The sequence below is a fragment of the Leopardus geoffroyi genome, chromosome B2 (genome assembly GCF_018350155.1).
Source record: "Leopardus geoffroyi isolate Oge1 chromosome B2, O.geoffroyi_Oge1_pat1.0, whole genome shotgun sequence".
NCBI classification, from domain to species: Eukaryota; Metazoa; Chordata; class Mammalia; order Carnivora; family Felidae; genus Leopardus; species Leopardus geoffroyi.
This window is the reverse complement of record NC_059332.1, coordinates 113,626,002-113,641,591: the sequence shown is the minus strand read 5'-3', so window position 1 is coordinate 113,641,591 and position 15,590 is coordinate 113,626,002. Positions and strand designations below refer to the sequence as shown.

General features: G+C 40.2%; 1 protein-coding gene across 4 annotated transcripts in view; it reads right to left on the bottom strand.

The window, feature by feature from the left end:
- The window catches only part of TRMT11 (tRNA methyltransferase 11 homolog), a 58,663-nt gene extending 52,479 nt beyond the window's left edge, over positions 1 to 6,184 (bottom strand). Inside the window, exon 1 of one of the 4 annotated variants that reach the window (XM_045499486.1) lies at positions 6,033 to 6,184. In XM_045499486.1, coding sequence (XP_045355442.1) covers positions 6,033 to 6,104 — 72 coding nt within the window. In that variant the 5' untranslated portion in view covers positions 6,105 to 6,184. Of the gene's footprint in view, positions 1 to 5,773 lie in introns of all 4 variants that reach the window. The other 3 variants (XM_045499490.1, XM_045499487.1, XM_045499489.1) reach the window with 3 other exon arrangements.
- Between the last annotated feature and the right edge of the window lie 9,406 nt (positions 6,185 to 15,590).

Sequence of the window (15,590 nt, the reverse complement as noted above, 5' to 3'; positions counted from 1 at the left end):
AACTCAAAGCCTATTAACAGATATAGGTATAATTAGATCTTTTTAAAGAGTGGGTTGGTGATCTACCCGAAGCATTTAAGTTTCAACACCAGACAAACTACAACTCTAAGCTCTGAAAAAATTTTACAGCCACACCATGGTAAATAATTTCTGAGAAATTTTAGACAAGAGGATTGCCAAAAGACTTGGTCAGAAAATGCCCTGATTTTAGAAAATATTAGATGACAAAAACTATAGATTAGCAAATCTGACAACTGGTCAATAAAATGAATTAGTAAACAAATGAGTTGAGGATTTTCAGACAAGAAGTAAGTGATTAACCAGGAAGCATCACTGTGGATTCATTAAACAGAAGTTAATAGCAAGTGAACTTCCTCTTCTCTCTGGATAAAGTTATAGAACTAGAAAGAGAACACACTAGCTACTTTAAAAACATCGGGAATGCGGGGCGCCTGGGTGGCACAGTCGGTTAAGCGTCCGACTTCAGCCAGGTCACGATCTCGCGGTCCGTGAGTTCGAGCCCCGCATCAGGCTCTGGGCTGATGGCTCAGAGCCTGGAGCCTGTTTCTGATTCTGTGTCTCCCTCTCTCTCTGCCCCTCCCCCGTTCATGCTCTGTCTCTCTCTGTCCCAAAAATAAATAAACGTTGAAAAAAAAATTTTTTTAAAAAAACAAAAAAAAAAACATCGGGAATGCAAAGCTGAAATCTGTTCAGATAGTATGTATATTCCATGAAGCAATCACTTTGTGTTGTTAAATACAAGAGGACTATATACATTTTACAATTTGTACTGCTAACAAATTTACTCTCCTCAAATAACATAAAGCAGGTAGAATCCCATTGGTCTCTGTAGGTCTTATGGAGGTAACCTAATTAGAGATGTGTCCCCTCTGCTGGGTGCCTACAGTCCCCTTTCATCCCAACTACAAGGAGCCTTGATCACCAAGCTCATCATGAGCCACAGCCACCATGAGACAGTATACCTAGACCACCTACATCCTCTACTTCAAGACCAAAAAGAATGGAAGGTTTGAGCAACTCATGCCTTTTCTGTTTTTCCTTTTGTCTATGAAATAAATCCTTTTTTTTTTTTTTTTTTTAATTCCTGGTAGTAGAAGGAGCTAAATTCAATTGAATTATATGGAGAGACTAAGAACTAGCAGTCTGTCAGTAAATCACTGAAAGTAACCCAAAAGTCATTTTGCAACATGGGTGATACACATTTAAATAGGAGGTACCACTGGACTTGGGAGTCAGATGGGACCACAATTTTATTTTCACCTCTTCCAAATAGGGACCATGTGGTTTTATACAAGACACTTCAGTCCTCCAACTCTTAGTTTTCTCACCTGTAAAATGGGAATCATAGCTACCTCACAAAATAAGGAGGTCTGGGCAACAGACGCACAGAAACGAGGGTGTTAGTAAAGGAATCAAGATGATGATGACCACAACACTAAAGTCCAGTACCTCAAGAAATCAAGCAAGACTGACAGTTATAATTCTTAAAAGAAAAAAAATGAAGTTCTAGACTGAGTTACTTTGGTCTAGAACGATTACTGTTCATTCTATATTAAATCATATTGTGAGGTCAGCTTTACATTTTTTTTAATGTTTATTTTTGAGAGAGCGAGCAAGAAAGAGGGAGACACACAATCCGAAGTAGGCTCTAGCCTCAGAGCTGTCAGCACAGAGCCCGACGTGGGGCTCAAACTCAGACTGCAAAATCATGACCTAAGCTGAAATCAGACGCTCAACTGACTGAGCCACCCAAGCACCCCAAGATCAGCTTTACGTTTAAAACATCAAAATTTGCTGCTCCTGAGATATCTTGTTAAAAATTAGTAACAGGCTGGGGTGCCTGGGTGGCTCAGTCAGTTAAGTGTTGTGAGATCATGCCCTGACTGGGGACTCTCTGGGCAGAGCCTGTTTAAGATTCTTTCCTTCTTGGGGCGCCTGGGTGGCGCAGTCGGTTAAGCGTCGACTTCAGCCAGGTCACGATCTCGCGGTCCGTGAGTTCGAGCCCCGCGTCAGGCTCTGGGCTGATGGCTCAGAGCCTGGAGCCTGTTTCCGATTCTGTGTCTCCCTCTCTCTCTGCCCCTCCCCCGTTCATGCTCTGTCTCTCTCTGTCCCCAAAAAAAATAAATAAACGTTGAAAAAAAAAAAAAAAAAAAAAGATTCTTTCCTTCTTGGGGCGCCTGGGTGGCGCAGTCGGTTGAGCGTCCGACTTCAGCCAGGTCACGATCTCGCGGTCCATGAGTTCGAGCCCCGCGTCGGGCTCTGGGCTGATGGCTCAGAGCCTGGAGCCTGTTTCCGATTCTGTGTCTCCCACTCTCTCTGCCCCTCCCCCGTTCATGCTCTCTCTGTCCCAAAAAAAACAAACGTTGAAAAAAAAAAAAAAAAAAAAGATTCTTTCCCTCTTTTTTCCTCTGCTCTCCCCTGCTTGTGTGTGCACTCTCTCAAAAAAGAAAAATAAATAAAAATTAAAATTAAAATTAAAAAAATTAAAAATAAAATAATAAAATAAAATATAAAAGTAACAGGCCAAAAACCCACAAAGGTTTTAAAAAACACTTAAAATTCCTACTTTGGAAAAAAAAAAGTGAAGGATTATTGAAGTTTAGGGCATAGCATTAGCTCTACTACCTAAAACTTAAGCAATGACTTAAAAACGAGATATGATGACCCAAGTTTCAAATTTATGAGCAAAACCTGTATTAAACTACTCAATCCACTTGGAAAAAGCAAAACACAAAATCTTTACTCTTCTTATGGCAAATTGATTTTTCTAGTTGGGAACTTTTCTCCATTAGGAACAAAAGAATTTCTATCGGATATAAAAATACAACCTGATCTGGGGCATGCCTGATGCATTAATTCATACGAGATTTTCAGTTCTTTTAGCCACTCACTTTTGCATACACTTAGTTTGTTTCAGAGCCAGCAATAAAACCCAGATGTCTACTTTTAGTACAATAAGGCAGGCGCCAACTAAAATTGGCCCTGATTAACTATACAAAGGTAAAACCGGACCACATGTACATTCCTAATCTCTCATTTTAAATCATAAAGGCAGCTACTCATTGCAGCTTTCCTGCTTAGCAGTTCTCATACAGTAGACTGACTCAAAAGTGTTGACAGCCCTTCTGATTCCCTTCCCCAAAAGGATCCTTTCACTCAATTTAATACTTACTGAAAAACTAACATGTGCAAGGCACTAAGCTAGGTAAAGATAAACACACATTTTATCCTCAGAGAGCTTACAGTCTAGTAGAACAAAACATTCAACCTAGTAACTGAAATGTGAGGTGTAAAACAGTGAGTGCTCAAAAAGGTATTATATCAGAGTTCAAGAGAGAAAAGGTTACTTCAGTTTTAGAAGTTTTCATGGAAACTGACTTAAGCCCGTAATACAGGGAGAATCGGTATAAATGAAAGAGGACTTCCACTTCCACTGATGGCAAACTAGGTAATTCAGATTAAGCCTTCTGAGGAGAACTAGAGAAACCTGGCATCTGAAGGCATAGAGACATTATAAGAATTACCAAACCAAACTTCAGGAGAAGCCAAAAATCCCAAGGTGCAGCCACTTGCTTCCTTGGGAAACCAAGGAAGGCTTGATAAACCACTCAGTCTGGACTGAGATCCCCAAAAACTACATACCAGAGGAGCATGTGTGAATCAGAACAGAAACAAAACTTAACACCAGAAAATGAGTTCAAGTCACTCTAGATCATTAATGTTCCTATCTTTAAGAGGATTTACATCATCCCAGTCTTCATGTTATTTCTTCAAATAACTTTACAAAGACATCTAGCATATATTTAAATTTTTTTTTTCAACGTTTATTTATTTTTTTGGGGACAGAGAGAGACAGAGCATGAATGGGGGAGGGGCAGAGAGAGAGGGAGACACAGAATCAGAAACAGGCTCCAGGCTCTGAGCCATCAGCCCAGAGCCTGACGCGGGGCTCGAACTCACAGACCGCGAGATCGTGACCTGGCTGAAGTCGGACGCCCAACCGACTGCGCCACCCAGGCGCCCCTCAATGACTATTTTAAATTAAACTATTTTTCTCAACTTCTCCACTCAACTGCTTGGTCCCTAATCTCTCAAGAAATAACCCTGACTCATTCATTACCTAGAAAGCAGACCTTCTGGCAGCCACCCCACATCCAAACTAACTCTCCTTTGTAAGCTGTCTCCTTCTAGTGAAAGGCCAACACCCCCCACTGTGTCCTTATAGCCATTCTCCCCTTCTCTTCAGCCTACAAACTTTGCTTGACCCTAGGCCTCCCTCAACCTGTTAACCAATCTCTTTCCCTTCTTACGCTCTAGACTGCTCTGGAGCAGTCTATCTCTCCTTTTTTCTCAGCGACCATTAAACCAAGCAATCTAGCTTACCCTCCTAAAATTCTACACAACAGCTTTAGCAAAATTCCTAAAAATTTACCCTCCTGATTTCTGTGCCCTCACAGTCTTCCTATTCTGATACTTGCCTATCCTCTTCATGACCTCCTTTTCTCACTTCCCCTCCACATCCATGCTTCCAAGCACCTCCATTTGGCCCATCACTCTTTCAACACTGTGCTTTCTCTAAATAATTTCACTTTCCCTCCTAGTATCCATTTACTACCAGTATTCATATGCAGAAGCCTCCCAAACATTTATTACCAGTATATTGTACTCTGTGCCTACTCATATATTCACTGCCCAGTCATCTCCACTTATTACACAAACACATCAAATTTGGCATAACCAATATTTAAATCTTTTATCTGCCTGTGCTCTACATTTTAAATGGAGAAGCTCTTATAGGCACCCCAGAAGTCATTCTTAATTGGCCTCTGTTCCCCCCTCTCCCCATATTCAATCATCAAGTCCTGATGATTTCATCACCTAAATATTTTCTCGGTCTATCCCATCCTCTTACCCCCTGCCAGTTCAGGCCTCCTTGATCTATTAATAAAACTATGCCAACAGACTCATAACTGGTCTCTGATTCTAGACTCAAATTCCTCTTAAATCTGTCCTCATTATTGCCGCCAAAGTGATTTTTAAGGAAAAATCTATTGTCACTTCCTAGCTTAAAATTTTTCAGTAAGTTTCCCTTACAAGCTAAATACATTTTCTCTTCCGTTCCAGGGTTTTCAAGGCTTTGCATTTTCTGGCCCCTATTTGCCTCTCCTGCTCTCTTCTTGTCACTCTCAGCTACTTATTTCATAATCCAGTAATAATAAATTGTAATCCTAATTTACTTACTTCTCTGCTTGGCCTGACTAACTCATATTCATACTTTAGTTACTTTCAAGTGTCAAATGGAAGCGATCTTAAAGACCAACATCTTCCACTCCATAGGTGGATTAGATTCCCCTTCTATGCTCTCATACTTCCCTAAGCATCTATCAGTGCACTTACAAATGTTATTTCATAATATGTTTTCACATCTGTTCAGCCCTTAGCCTAAACAGTAAGCTCCTTGAAGACAGAAATAGTCTTTTTCATCTTTATATCCCCAGCGTCCAGCACGTGCAATTACAAGTACTCGGAAAATGTTTCTTGAATGAATAAAACACTTTTTCCAACTTCTCCATTATCTAACTCCTACCACCTACTACCACCATCAGCAATCCCACCCTGCCACACGGGCTCTGACCTACATATTTGCCACTTAAAACACCGCCCTGAGCATTTCTATCGGCTGTCTCTATTCTCTGCTAGACGAAGAGCTCCCGAAGCAAGAGGACCGGTCATATTCACCTAACTCCAATACCTGGCGCATGGGTAGAAGAATGAATGAAAACATTTGGCAAGGCTGAGAGAGTGCGTCTTGGACTTCTTTCTCACACATCCTCCTCCAAGCTCAGATTCTTCCTAGGGACCGAGGGACTGGGGACCCGTGATATCCCCAACAAGCACACACACCCGGGTCCCTGCTTGCTCAGGCTGGAACGATCGCCGCCGCCCGCACACCAACCCCCACCGTGCCGTCCTCTCCCGTCCTTAAGTTGTGGAGGTCGCTGCGGGCTCACCGGCAGGCGGAACTCCAGGTGCTCTTGAGCCAGGAGCAGCAGATATCTATTCAGGGAGCACGACAGCGCCATTGCAGCCGTCCAAGGTGCGCCTGCGCGGCTCGCGCAGTTTCCCACCTTTACTCCTCCCCCTTCTCACAAAGCCTTTTCCGCTGAGGCGGAGCCTGAAGGACCGGAAGCGGAAGCTGGGAGAGGTGGGCGCTGTCCCGGGGTTCCCGCACTGGTACTTTGAGCTTGGCAGCTGCTGGAGGAGCAATGTCCGCTTGCGAGGTGCTTTCTGGTTGAGTGCCGGAGTACGAGTAGCTGGTTGATGGGCCGTGTTGTGTTCAGGAGCAGGTTGTGATAACACAAGTAGTTTCCATTGGTCCTCCCACCAGGAGCGAACTTTCAACCTTCTCTACAACAATTCCAATCCTCGTTCTTCGAAACTGGACTGGAATTTCACCTTATTACTTCAGACTTCTCTAACCACTCCAAGATTGGACGACCTGGACCACTCATCTAACGTGCAGTATACTTTTTGTATTTTTTCAATAACTTCTAAAGGATACATAGCATCTGCGCCAACTACAATAAGCTCTTGACCTAGACCATCTTTTATGGTTCATTCTGTACCTCCCCGGAAAACACAATGTCATCCTCAGAGGAAGTACTCAATAAGTAGGGAGTTGTGATGTTAGACTCACAGGCTCAATCCACAGCCAACTCTATATTAAAACGATGGAAATGCTTCTAACTATCCACACTGGCACAAATTTCATAGTAGCACATAAAATAAGTAGTAGCGTATTCACAATTTTTTTAAAATTTGCATAGTCCATGTATATGTGTATTGCTTTTGAGAGTACTGAATCCTTTGCCTTATTGAGAGCAATTTCTTTTGCCTCCCACCATAACGTTGTGCATAATACAAGAGTACTGCATATCCCGAGCACCATGTGCTGGGAATATACTAGATACTTAGTAGCAGTGATTAAGAATTTAGGCTGTGGTGTCAGTCTTAGGTTCAAATCTCAACTTCACTATTTACAATCTATATGCTCTTAAGCAAATTTCTTAGCCTCCTTTGACAGCAGTTTTATCTAAATTGGAGTACTACTGCCTCTGTCAAGGGATCATTAGGATTAAGTGGAATAATGTACATAAAGTGTTTAATGTTAATACCTGGTATATTGTACAAACCAATAAATGGAATTTAAGGAGACTTTTCTCCTCTTAAAGTGTGAAAATTTTCTCTTAACAAACAATCTCTTTGCTAGGAAAATGTCTTGATAAGTCCACTTAAGTGATAAAGTGAGTCTCTGAGGAACACAGATGTCTCTTGGCTCCAAGGCCTCAGAAAAGGAATAAAAGTGCTCTGAGACATGAGAAGAGAGGTCAAGGTAGGACAGAGAACTAATGAAACATTAGGGGAATGACATGCAGTGCTTGATATGCCCCATCACCAAAACTTGTCAGAATCACCAAACATTAAATTTTGATGGGGCAACTTTTTAGGAGATATGCCTGGATTACGATGATGCTGTGTAGAGACAGCAAATGAGAATACACAATCTAGGAGAACCCAGACAAATTCAAGTTTCACTGGTTCTTCACATGAATTTCCTTAGCTTCCTTTAAGCTAAATCCCCACTAATTCTCCATTCCATAAATGAGCAGACCATGTACATCATGAATCTCAAACTGTTGGGTACATGGTCTGGGAAAGTAGAAATTAACCCTGCACAGGCCAGGCCATTAGCGGTAGTGTGGAACTACTCGTTAAACAGCCTTTGAGGAAGTCACACAGCTGTTCCATGTTTTTGAGCTTAGAGTCCTTAAGAAGCAGCAAGAGAGTACGGACTTTGAAAGTTGGTGTTTAAACATCTGGAGATTTGCAATTTTTTTTTTTTAATTTGTACTGGAAGGGGCAAGAGAGTTCATAGTCTGTCTTCTGGGAACTGCTCTGAAGCTCTGTCCATGCTTCATCTACCAGGGCAGACTTCTTAGAAACTTGGCTGCTTCTGTGAGATTACTATTGTGCAAGCATTGGAGTATCTGGTAATAGGCTGATGATGATTGGAAAACCATGGTTATTCCTGAATATTTGGGACCAGAAATTGGAGAGAAGGATCTTGAGTTCTGGTTATAACATGTTGCTATACTGCTGAGACTAGTAGGGCAGAGTCAGTGAGGAAAGGAAATGAGTAAAGAGTTCATAGGTCCCAGCAGCAGAAGTTATATGTAATGTTAAAACTGTCCATACATCTGTCTCAGGCTGAGCACCTAACACTTGAAAAGGAATTGGGTATCACAGAGAACCGTGGAGATTTGTGTACCAGTGAGGGGTAGCAAATTTCTTTACAATATGTATTAAGACTAGAAGATTTTTGCAATGAGGAAAAACCAGTTTGAACAGTTTGGAGAATAAAGTTTTGTTGGAAGAAGTTATGTAACAACTATGGAAACTTCACTATAGTGAAGTGAAACTTCCTGACAGAGTTTCAGTTTCATGAAATGCCAGAGGGTCTCCAGTAACTTCAATCTTAATGAAGATAATCCCGGAAGAGGGTAAGAGAGAACTAACACTGGGTTCTCTTAGGAAATAAAACAAGTAGGGACGAGGCACCAATTTAAACTTATGCAGCTGCAGTTGATTTAAGTATGACTCAAGATCTCCAGAAGTGGAAAAAAGTAGAGCTTGTCATCTGGTCAAAAAACTCCCCAGAACAAACCTGAAATGCTGATTGTAAATTAGGCCTACTAATTTGCTACCTGTGAATTGTTGGTTCTGTGCACAGAAAAAAATGTGAAGGAAAATGGGCTGGAGATTCAGCCTTCTGTCCAGGTCATCCTTAAACTCTTAATGCTGCCACAATTCAAATAACCAAAAGCCATGCACTTCCAGACAGATGATCGAGCTAGGCTAGAGAACAACTTTTCCCATATCTTAGCAACTGGCTGCAATAGAAACAGGTTTCCATAAGGAGCCTAACCTAGGGCCTACCAAAATTAGGGATGCCTTCCTTCCTTGGGCCAGTCCTTAATTTGGTTCTTTTGTTTGCAATGAGGTTGAGGTTGAGAAACCAAAAAACGTTTTACTCTACTTGTATTCCACTCCAAATACAAGGCAAGGCAAGACCTGGATATTATCCACACTGCACCAGGCTTCAACTTTGTAGCTTAGGTAGCTTTGCACATTTTTGAGTGGGACGCCATTTAAATACTTCTCTTGGGCAGAACTTTGTGAACCAGAGGTAATGTAAATTCACAGTGCATTTGCCAGGTTTGAGCCAGGCCTTTTGTCCTTCCTCCTTCCCTGCTTCCCACTTCCCTTCTCCCCTTCCTTCCTTCATTCCTAAAATATAAGAAGCAAACATGATTTCTAAACAAAGAAAGGCTTTTGGCAAGTCATATGCAAATATTAACATTCCTTCCTGAGAATCTACTGTAACAGGGCACTAGAAGGAGTTTTACTCAGTCCTACAGGACACGGGATCTTAAAGTTGGCTGCCTGTTGGAATTACCTGAGGGATTTTCAAAAATACGGGGCCTGGACTCTATCCCTAGGGATTCAGATTGAACTTGGGGTGTGGCATGAACATATTTTTAAAAACTCCTCAGTTAATTTGATGGCAAACACCAGCAACTTCATTACTTGAGAACCACTTAGAAATGCAAAGTCCTGCCTACCCTCAAATTTGCTGAATCAGAAACTCGGGGGAAGGATCCAGCATTCTGTTTCAAACAGTCCCACCAGGTGGTCTGGTGCACACTGAAGTTTGAGAATCCTTGCCTGGGAAAGAAGAGTATGGATAGATAGGCTTTGAGTCCCAGTACTGCGTACGCCTGCTTGGGGAGAATGTGATAAATTGGCAAAATGCTGCAAATATTTTTCTGAGAAGGTGTAACAAGAAGAAAGTATTCCTCTCTTAGCAACTTGATTGAGAATCTCAAGAGAATCTCCTTAGCTGAGAAAATATCTAGAATAGCCTACTTAGGTGATTTCCTGTGGGCAATGAATGTTGGCTAGAACAAAGGCTTCAGAGAGAATTTTAAAAATTCTAATGTAAAGAGAAGAGAAATATGTTCTAGGGGCGCCTGGGTGGCTCAGTTGGTTAAGTATCTGACTTCAGCTCAGGTCATGATTTTTCAGTCTGTGAGCTCGAGCCCCGCATCGGGCTCTGTGCTGACAGCTCAGAGCCTGGAGTCTGCTTTGAATTCTGTGTCTTCCTCTCTCTCTTCCCTCCCCTGTTCTCTCTCTCTGTCTCTCTCAAAAATAAACATTAAAAAAAGAGAAATATGTTCTAAAGGCAAGGGGAGAAGTAGAGGAAAAGTCAGCAAGATGGCAGGAACTAGATGACCCTTTACCATTGCCCTGCCAAATTTGGTTATTAAATGCTTGAAATGCTTGGGGTGGGTTAATTCTTCAGAAAGTCAAAGAGGTTTTACACCTAAATTATAGTGGTTGTGTATACTGCCATTAAGAACATAAGGCCAGGGATATCCAGCTGACATCTAGGTTATACTCTTGATTTTTAGATTGAAAGTAGTTGAAATGAAAGTTATCATAGTACTCAATTAGATTTTGGTTTGTTGTGGTAACATTTTAAGGGACTCAGAGATTAAAATAAAACATTTATTGACCAGTAATATAAGTCAGTCATTGAGCTAAGGCAATGGGGGCATAAGATAAAAAATTAGATTCCCCAGCTCAAAAAAACCTCAAAATCCAGTGGCAAGAGATATCCTATTATTCCCCAGTTAGACTGTGTAAGGTTCATGCTAAGAAAAAATATCATGGATTAGAGCTGAAGAACCAATACTGTGGTTGTGGATTGGAGTATTAGGGAAGACTTCCAAGAGGCAATAACCCAGTTATGAAAAGTAAACAGATTTCCAAGGGTGTGCTCAGTTTAGTTGGAATAGTAAAAATGGTTGGCATATGGGATACAAGTGCAGGAGATGAAGCTGAAAATGCTGATGAATAATTCTGAGGGAACACAGTGAAGTTTTCATAAGCAGGAAAATTGCATAATCAGGTCATAAGGTAGAAAGAACTCTGATGGAGACTGTGCTAGAAAGGAAGCCAGTGGGGGCATGGAGCCCAGTCAAGTGATTCTAGAAATGTTCAGAGCAAGAGAGGATGGATGAAAAGGCAGACAGACACTGGACACTGTGAGGAATGAGTTGATTTTTGTTTCAGGCCCCTCAAGGTAACATCATGTCTGAAGGCAAATTGTTTGGGACCAATGGGCTGAGAGAATATTCAGGCATACATGTTCTGTACACTGAATGTACAAATATGTTGAGAATACACTGGAGGGTGGACATGGACAAAAGCAGGGAGATAGTGCAGAGGCCAACTGTAATAATCCAGACAATAGATGATGAGAACTTGGCCAAGATGACAGAAGTATGAGTGGTGGGAAGTGGTCAAATTCTGAATATATTTGGAGAATACTGCTAAGGTTTGTGAATGGGTCGGATATGAAGTATGAAAAACAGGAGTCAAGGATAACTGCAAGATTTTTGGCCTGAGCAGCTGTAAGATTGCAGTTGCCATTAACAAAGATGGGAACGATGGAGAGGAATGGGCAGGATAGAGGGAAATAAGCTTAAGGTGCCTGTTTTATATCAGTAAAAAATATAATACATTTACCTAAAAGAAAAATTGACTTAGGGATTGGTTTTGATTGTGGATTCATCCCTACCTATGTGATTTGAAATAATCATACAAGAATCTGATTCTTATTTTTTAAATTAATTAATGAATTTTTTTATTTTTGAGAGCTGGGGTAGGGCAGAGACAGAGGGAGACAGAGGATCCAATGCAGGCTCTGTGCTGTCAGTGCAGAGCCCGATGCGGGGCCTGAACTCATGAACCATGAGATCACGACCTGAGCCAAAGTTGGACACTTAACCAACTGAGCCACCCAGGTGTCCCCAGGAATCTGATTCTTCTCAATTAAAGGTAGACTTTTCAATAAGGTTATTTAAACCGAATCAGAAATACAGGTTTTTTTTTGTATTTATATTGCTATAATAAAAGCTGATTCACAAGCAGATAATCAACAGGTAGCTTCATTTTAGTGAATTGGAGTAGTGGGCACTTAATGAAAGTATGGGTATCAACTTTTGTAGATGGTCTTTTGATATCAAAATCTAGAAATGTATGAGCATAGCAATAATAAAGGCTGTGCTCTTGACCTCGGATTCTTAGAAGAGGTATGTCTACAACTCTGTCAGTGGATCTTTCATATATTAGGATCAATTTATTATACATCTTTTATTTCAACCTCTGTTTTTAGTACTATTTTAAAAAGTTCAGATGACTTGTTGGGACTTACCCCAAGTATCAAGGTTGGTGCAACATTCAAAAATCAACTAATGTAATCCATCACATCAACAAGCTAAAAAAAAATCACATGATCGTATCAATAGAGAAAAGGCATTTGACAATGCCCAACACCTATTATGATAAAAACTTTCACTGAACTAGGACTAGAGAGGAACTTCCTCAACTTTGATAAAGAATTTCTTTAAAAAAAAAAAAAAAAAGCCTACAGCTAACATCATACTTAAAGTCATAAAATCAAAGTTTGCCCACTAAAATTAGGTACAAGGCAAGGATGTCCTCTCTTACCACTCCTTTTCAGCATCATAATGTAGGATTTAGCTAGTACAATAAGACAACAAAAGAAAATAAAAGGTATACAGATTGGGAAGACATAAAACTATTTTTGTTCACAGATCAAATGATCATCTAGGTAGAAGATCCAAAACAATAAAAAAAAAAAAAAAAAAACCTACTGAAACCAATAAGCAAATGAATAGTGAGGTTGCAGGATAAGTTAATACGCAAAAGTCAAGTGACAGGTGAAATTAAAAACACATTACCATTGACATTAGCACTCCCAAAAATGAAGTACTTAGGAATAAACCTAACAAAATATGTATAAGATCCTAACAAGGAAGACTACAAAACTCTGATGAAAAAAATCAAAGAACTCAATAAATGATAGCCCATGTTCATAGGTAGGCTCAATATTCCATATTGTTAGGATGTCCATTCTTTCCAAATTGATCCGTAAAATCAATTGGATTTGGAATGCAATCTCAATCAAAATCACAGCAAGATATTTTGTGGATTCTGACAGATTCTAAAGTTTATATGGAAAGGAAAAAGACCCAGAATAACCAACACAAGGTTGAAAGAGAAAAATGAGGTTGGAGAACTGACTCAACCCAACTTCAACACTTACTATGATGCTTCTAGTAATAAAGACTGTGGAATTGGTGAAAACAACCAGATCAATGGAACAGAACAGACTGCTTAGCAATAGACCCATATAAATATAATCAACTAATCTTTGACAAAGCAACGTAGGCAATAAAATGGAGTAAAGATAGTCTTTTCAACATATGGTGCTGGAACAACTGCATATCCACATACAAAAAAATAAATCTAGACACATACCTTACAACCCTCACAAAAATTAACTCAAAATTGATCACAGGCCTAAATGTAAAATGCAAAACTATAAAACTCCTAAGATATAAGAGAAAACCTAGATGACCTCAGATATGGCAAGATACAACACCAAAGTCATGATCCATTAAAGAAATAACTGATAAGCTGGACTTCATTATAATTAAAAATTGCTCCATGAAAAGACAATGTCAAGAAAATGAGAAGACAAACCACTGGCTGGGAGAATATATTTACAAAAAGGCATACCCGATAAAAGACTTTTATCTGAAATATACAAAGGGTTCTTAAAATTCAACAATAAGAAAACAACTCAATTTAAAATCAGGCCAACCCAGGGGCACCTGGGTGGCTCAGTTGGTTAAGCGGCTGACTTCGGCTCAGGTCATGATCTCACAGTTCGTGAGTTCAAGCCCTGCGTCAGGCTCTGTGCTGACAGTTCAGAGCCTGGAGCCTGCTTCGGATTCTGTGTCTCCTTCTCTCTCTGCCCTTCCCCCACTCGCACTCTGTCCTCTCTCTCTCAAAAATAAACAATCATTAAAAAAAAATTAAAAACGGTCCAACCCAGACATCTCTACAAAGAAGATACACAGATGGCAAATGAGCATATGAAAACATGCTCCTTATCATATGTCATCAGAGAAAAGGAAATTAAAACAATGAGATACCACTGCACACTTAGTAGAATGGCCAAATCCCAAACACTGCGATGTAAAATTCTGGCGAGGATGTGGAGCAAAAAGCTCATTCATTGCTGGTGGGACATGCAAAATGGTATGGCCACTTTGGGAGACAGTTTGGCAGTTTTTTATAGAACTAAACATATGCTTATCATACAACCCAATAATCATGTTCCCTGGTATTTACCCAAAGGCACTGAAAACTTATGTCCACACAAAAACCTGCATACAGGTGTTTACAGCAGCTTTATTCATAACTGGCAAAACTAGGAAGCAGCCAAGATATCCTTCAGTAGGTGAATGGATAAACTGTAGTACAGCCAGACACTGGAATACTATTCAGTGCTAAAAGGAGATGTGCTATCACACCATGAGAAGACAGGGAAGAACCTTAAATGCATATCACTAAGTGAAAGAAGCCTATATGAAAAGGCTATATATACTGTGTGATTACAACTATATGACATTCTGGAAAAGGCAAAACTACACAGACAGTAAAAACATTACTGCTTTCCAGAGGTTGGTGGAGGTAGGGATGAATAGACAGAGCACAGAGGAATTTTAGGGAAGTGAACATACTCTGCATGATACCATAATGATAGATATATGTCATTATATATTTGCCCAAACTCCTAGAATGTACCACACCAAGAGTGAACCCTAAGCTAAACAATGGACTTTGGGTAATTATATGTGTCAGTGTAGGTTCATCAATTGCAACAAATGTACCATTCTGATGGGGAATGTTAATAATGGGAGAGGCTATGCATATGTGTGGGGGGGGGGCTATATGGGAAATCTCTGTACCTTCTGTTCAGTTTTGCTGTGAACCTACAACTGCTGTAAAAAAATAAAATCACTAAAAAAAAAACCCACATACATTAAAAACTCCAGAGGCAAAACTTGACATAGTATTTTTCCATATTTATTTAGCCTTCTTTTATATATGTAAGAACAATTTGAAACAGGTCACTAATAATTTTACAATTCTGCAATTACAAACAAGTAAAATCATAACATGCATAAATAATGCTCTAGATAGTACTTTAAACATTTTATTTTTTTTTAATTTTTTTCAACATTTATTTATTTTTGGGACAGAGAGAGACAGAGCATGAACGGGGGAGGGGCAGAGAGAGAGGGAGACACAGAATCGGAAACAGGCTCCAGGCTCTGAGCCATCAGCCCAGAGCCCGACGCGGGGCTCGAACTCACGGACCGCGAGATGGGGACCTGGCTGAAGTCGGACGCTTAACAGACTGCGCCACCCAGGCGCCCCTAAACATTTTAAAAACAAGTTATGAATTAGTTTTGTGCTGAGCTAATGTTATGGATAGCTACTAAGTTATCAAATATTTTACTGAAAAGGTTCAGTGAATTTTAACTGTAGTAACCTTATTAATCTTT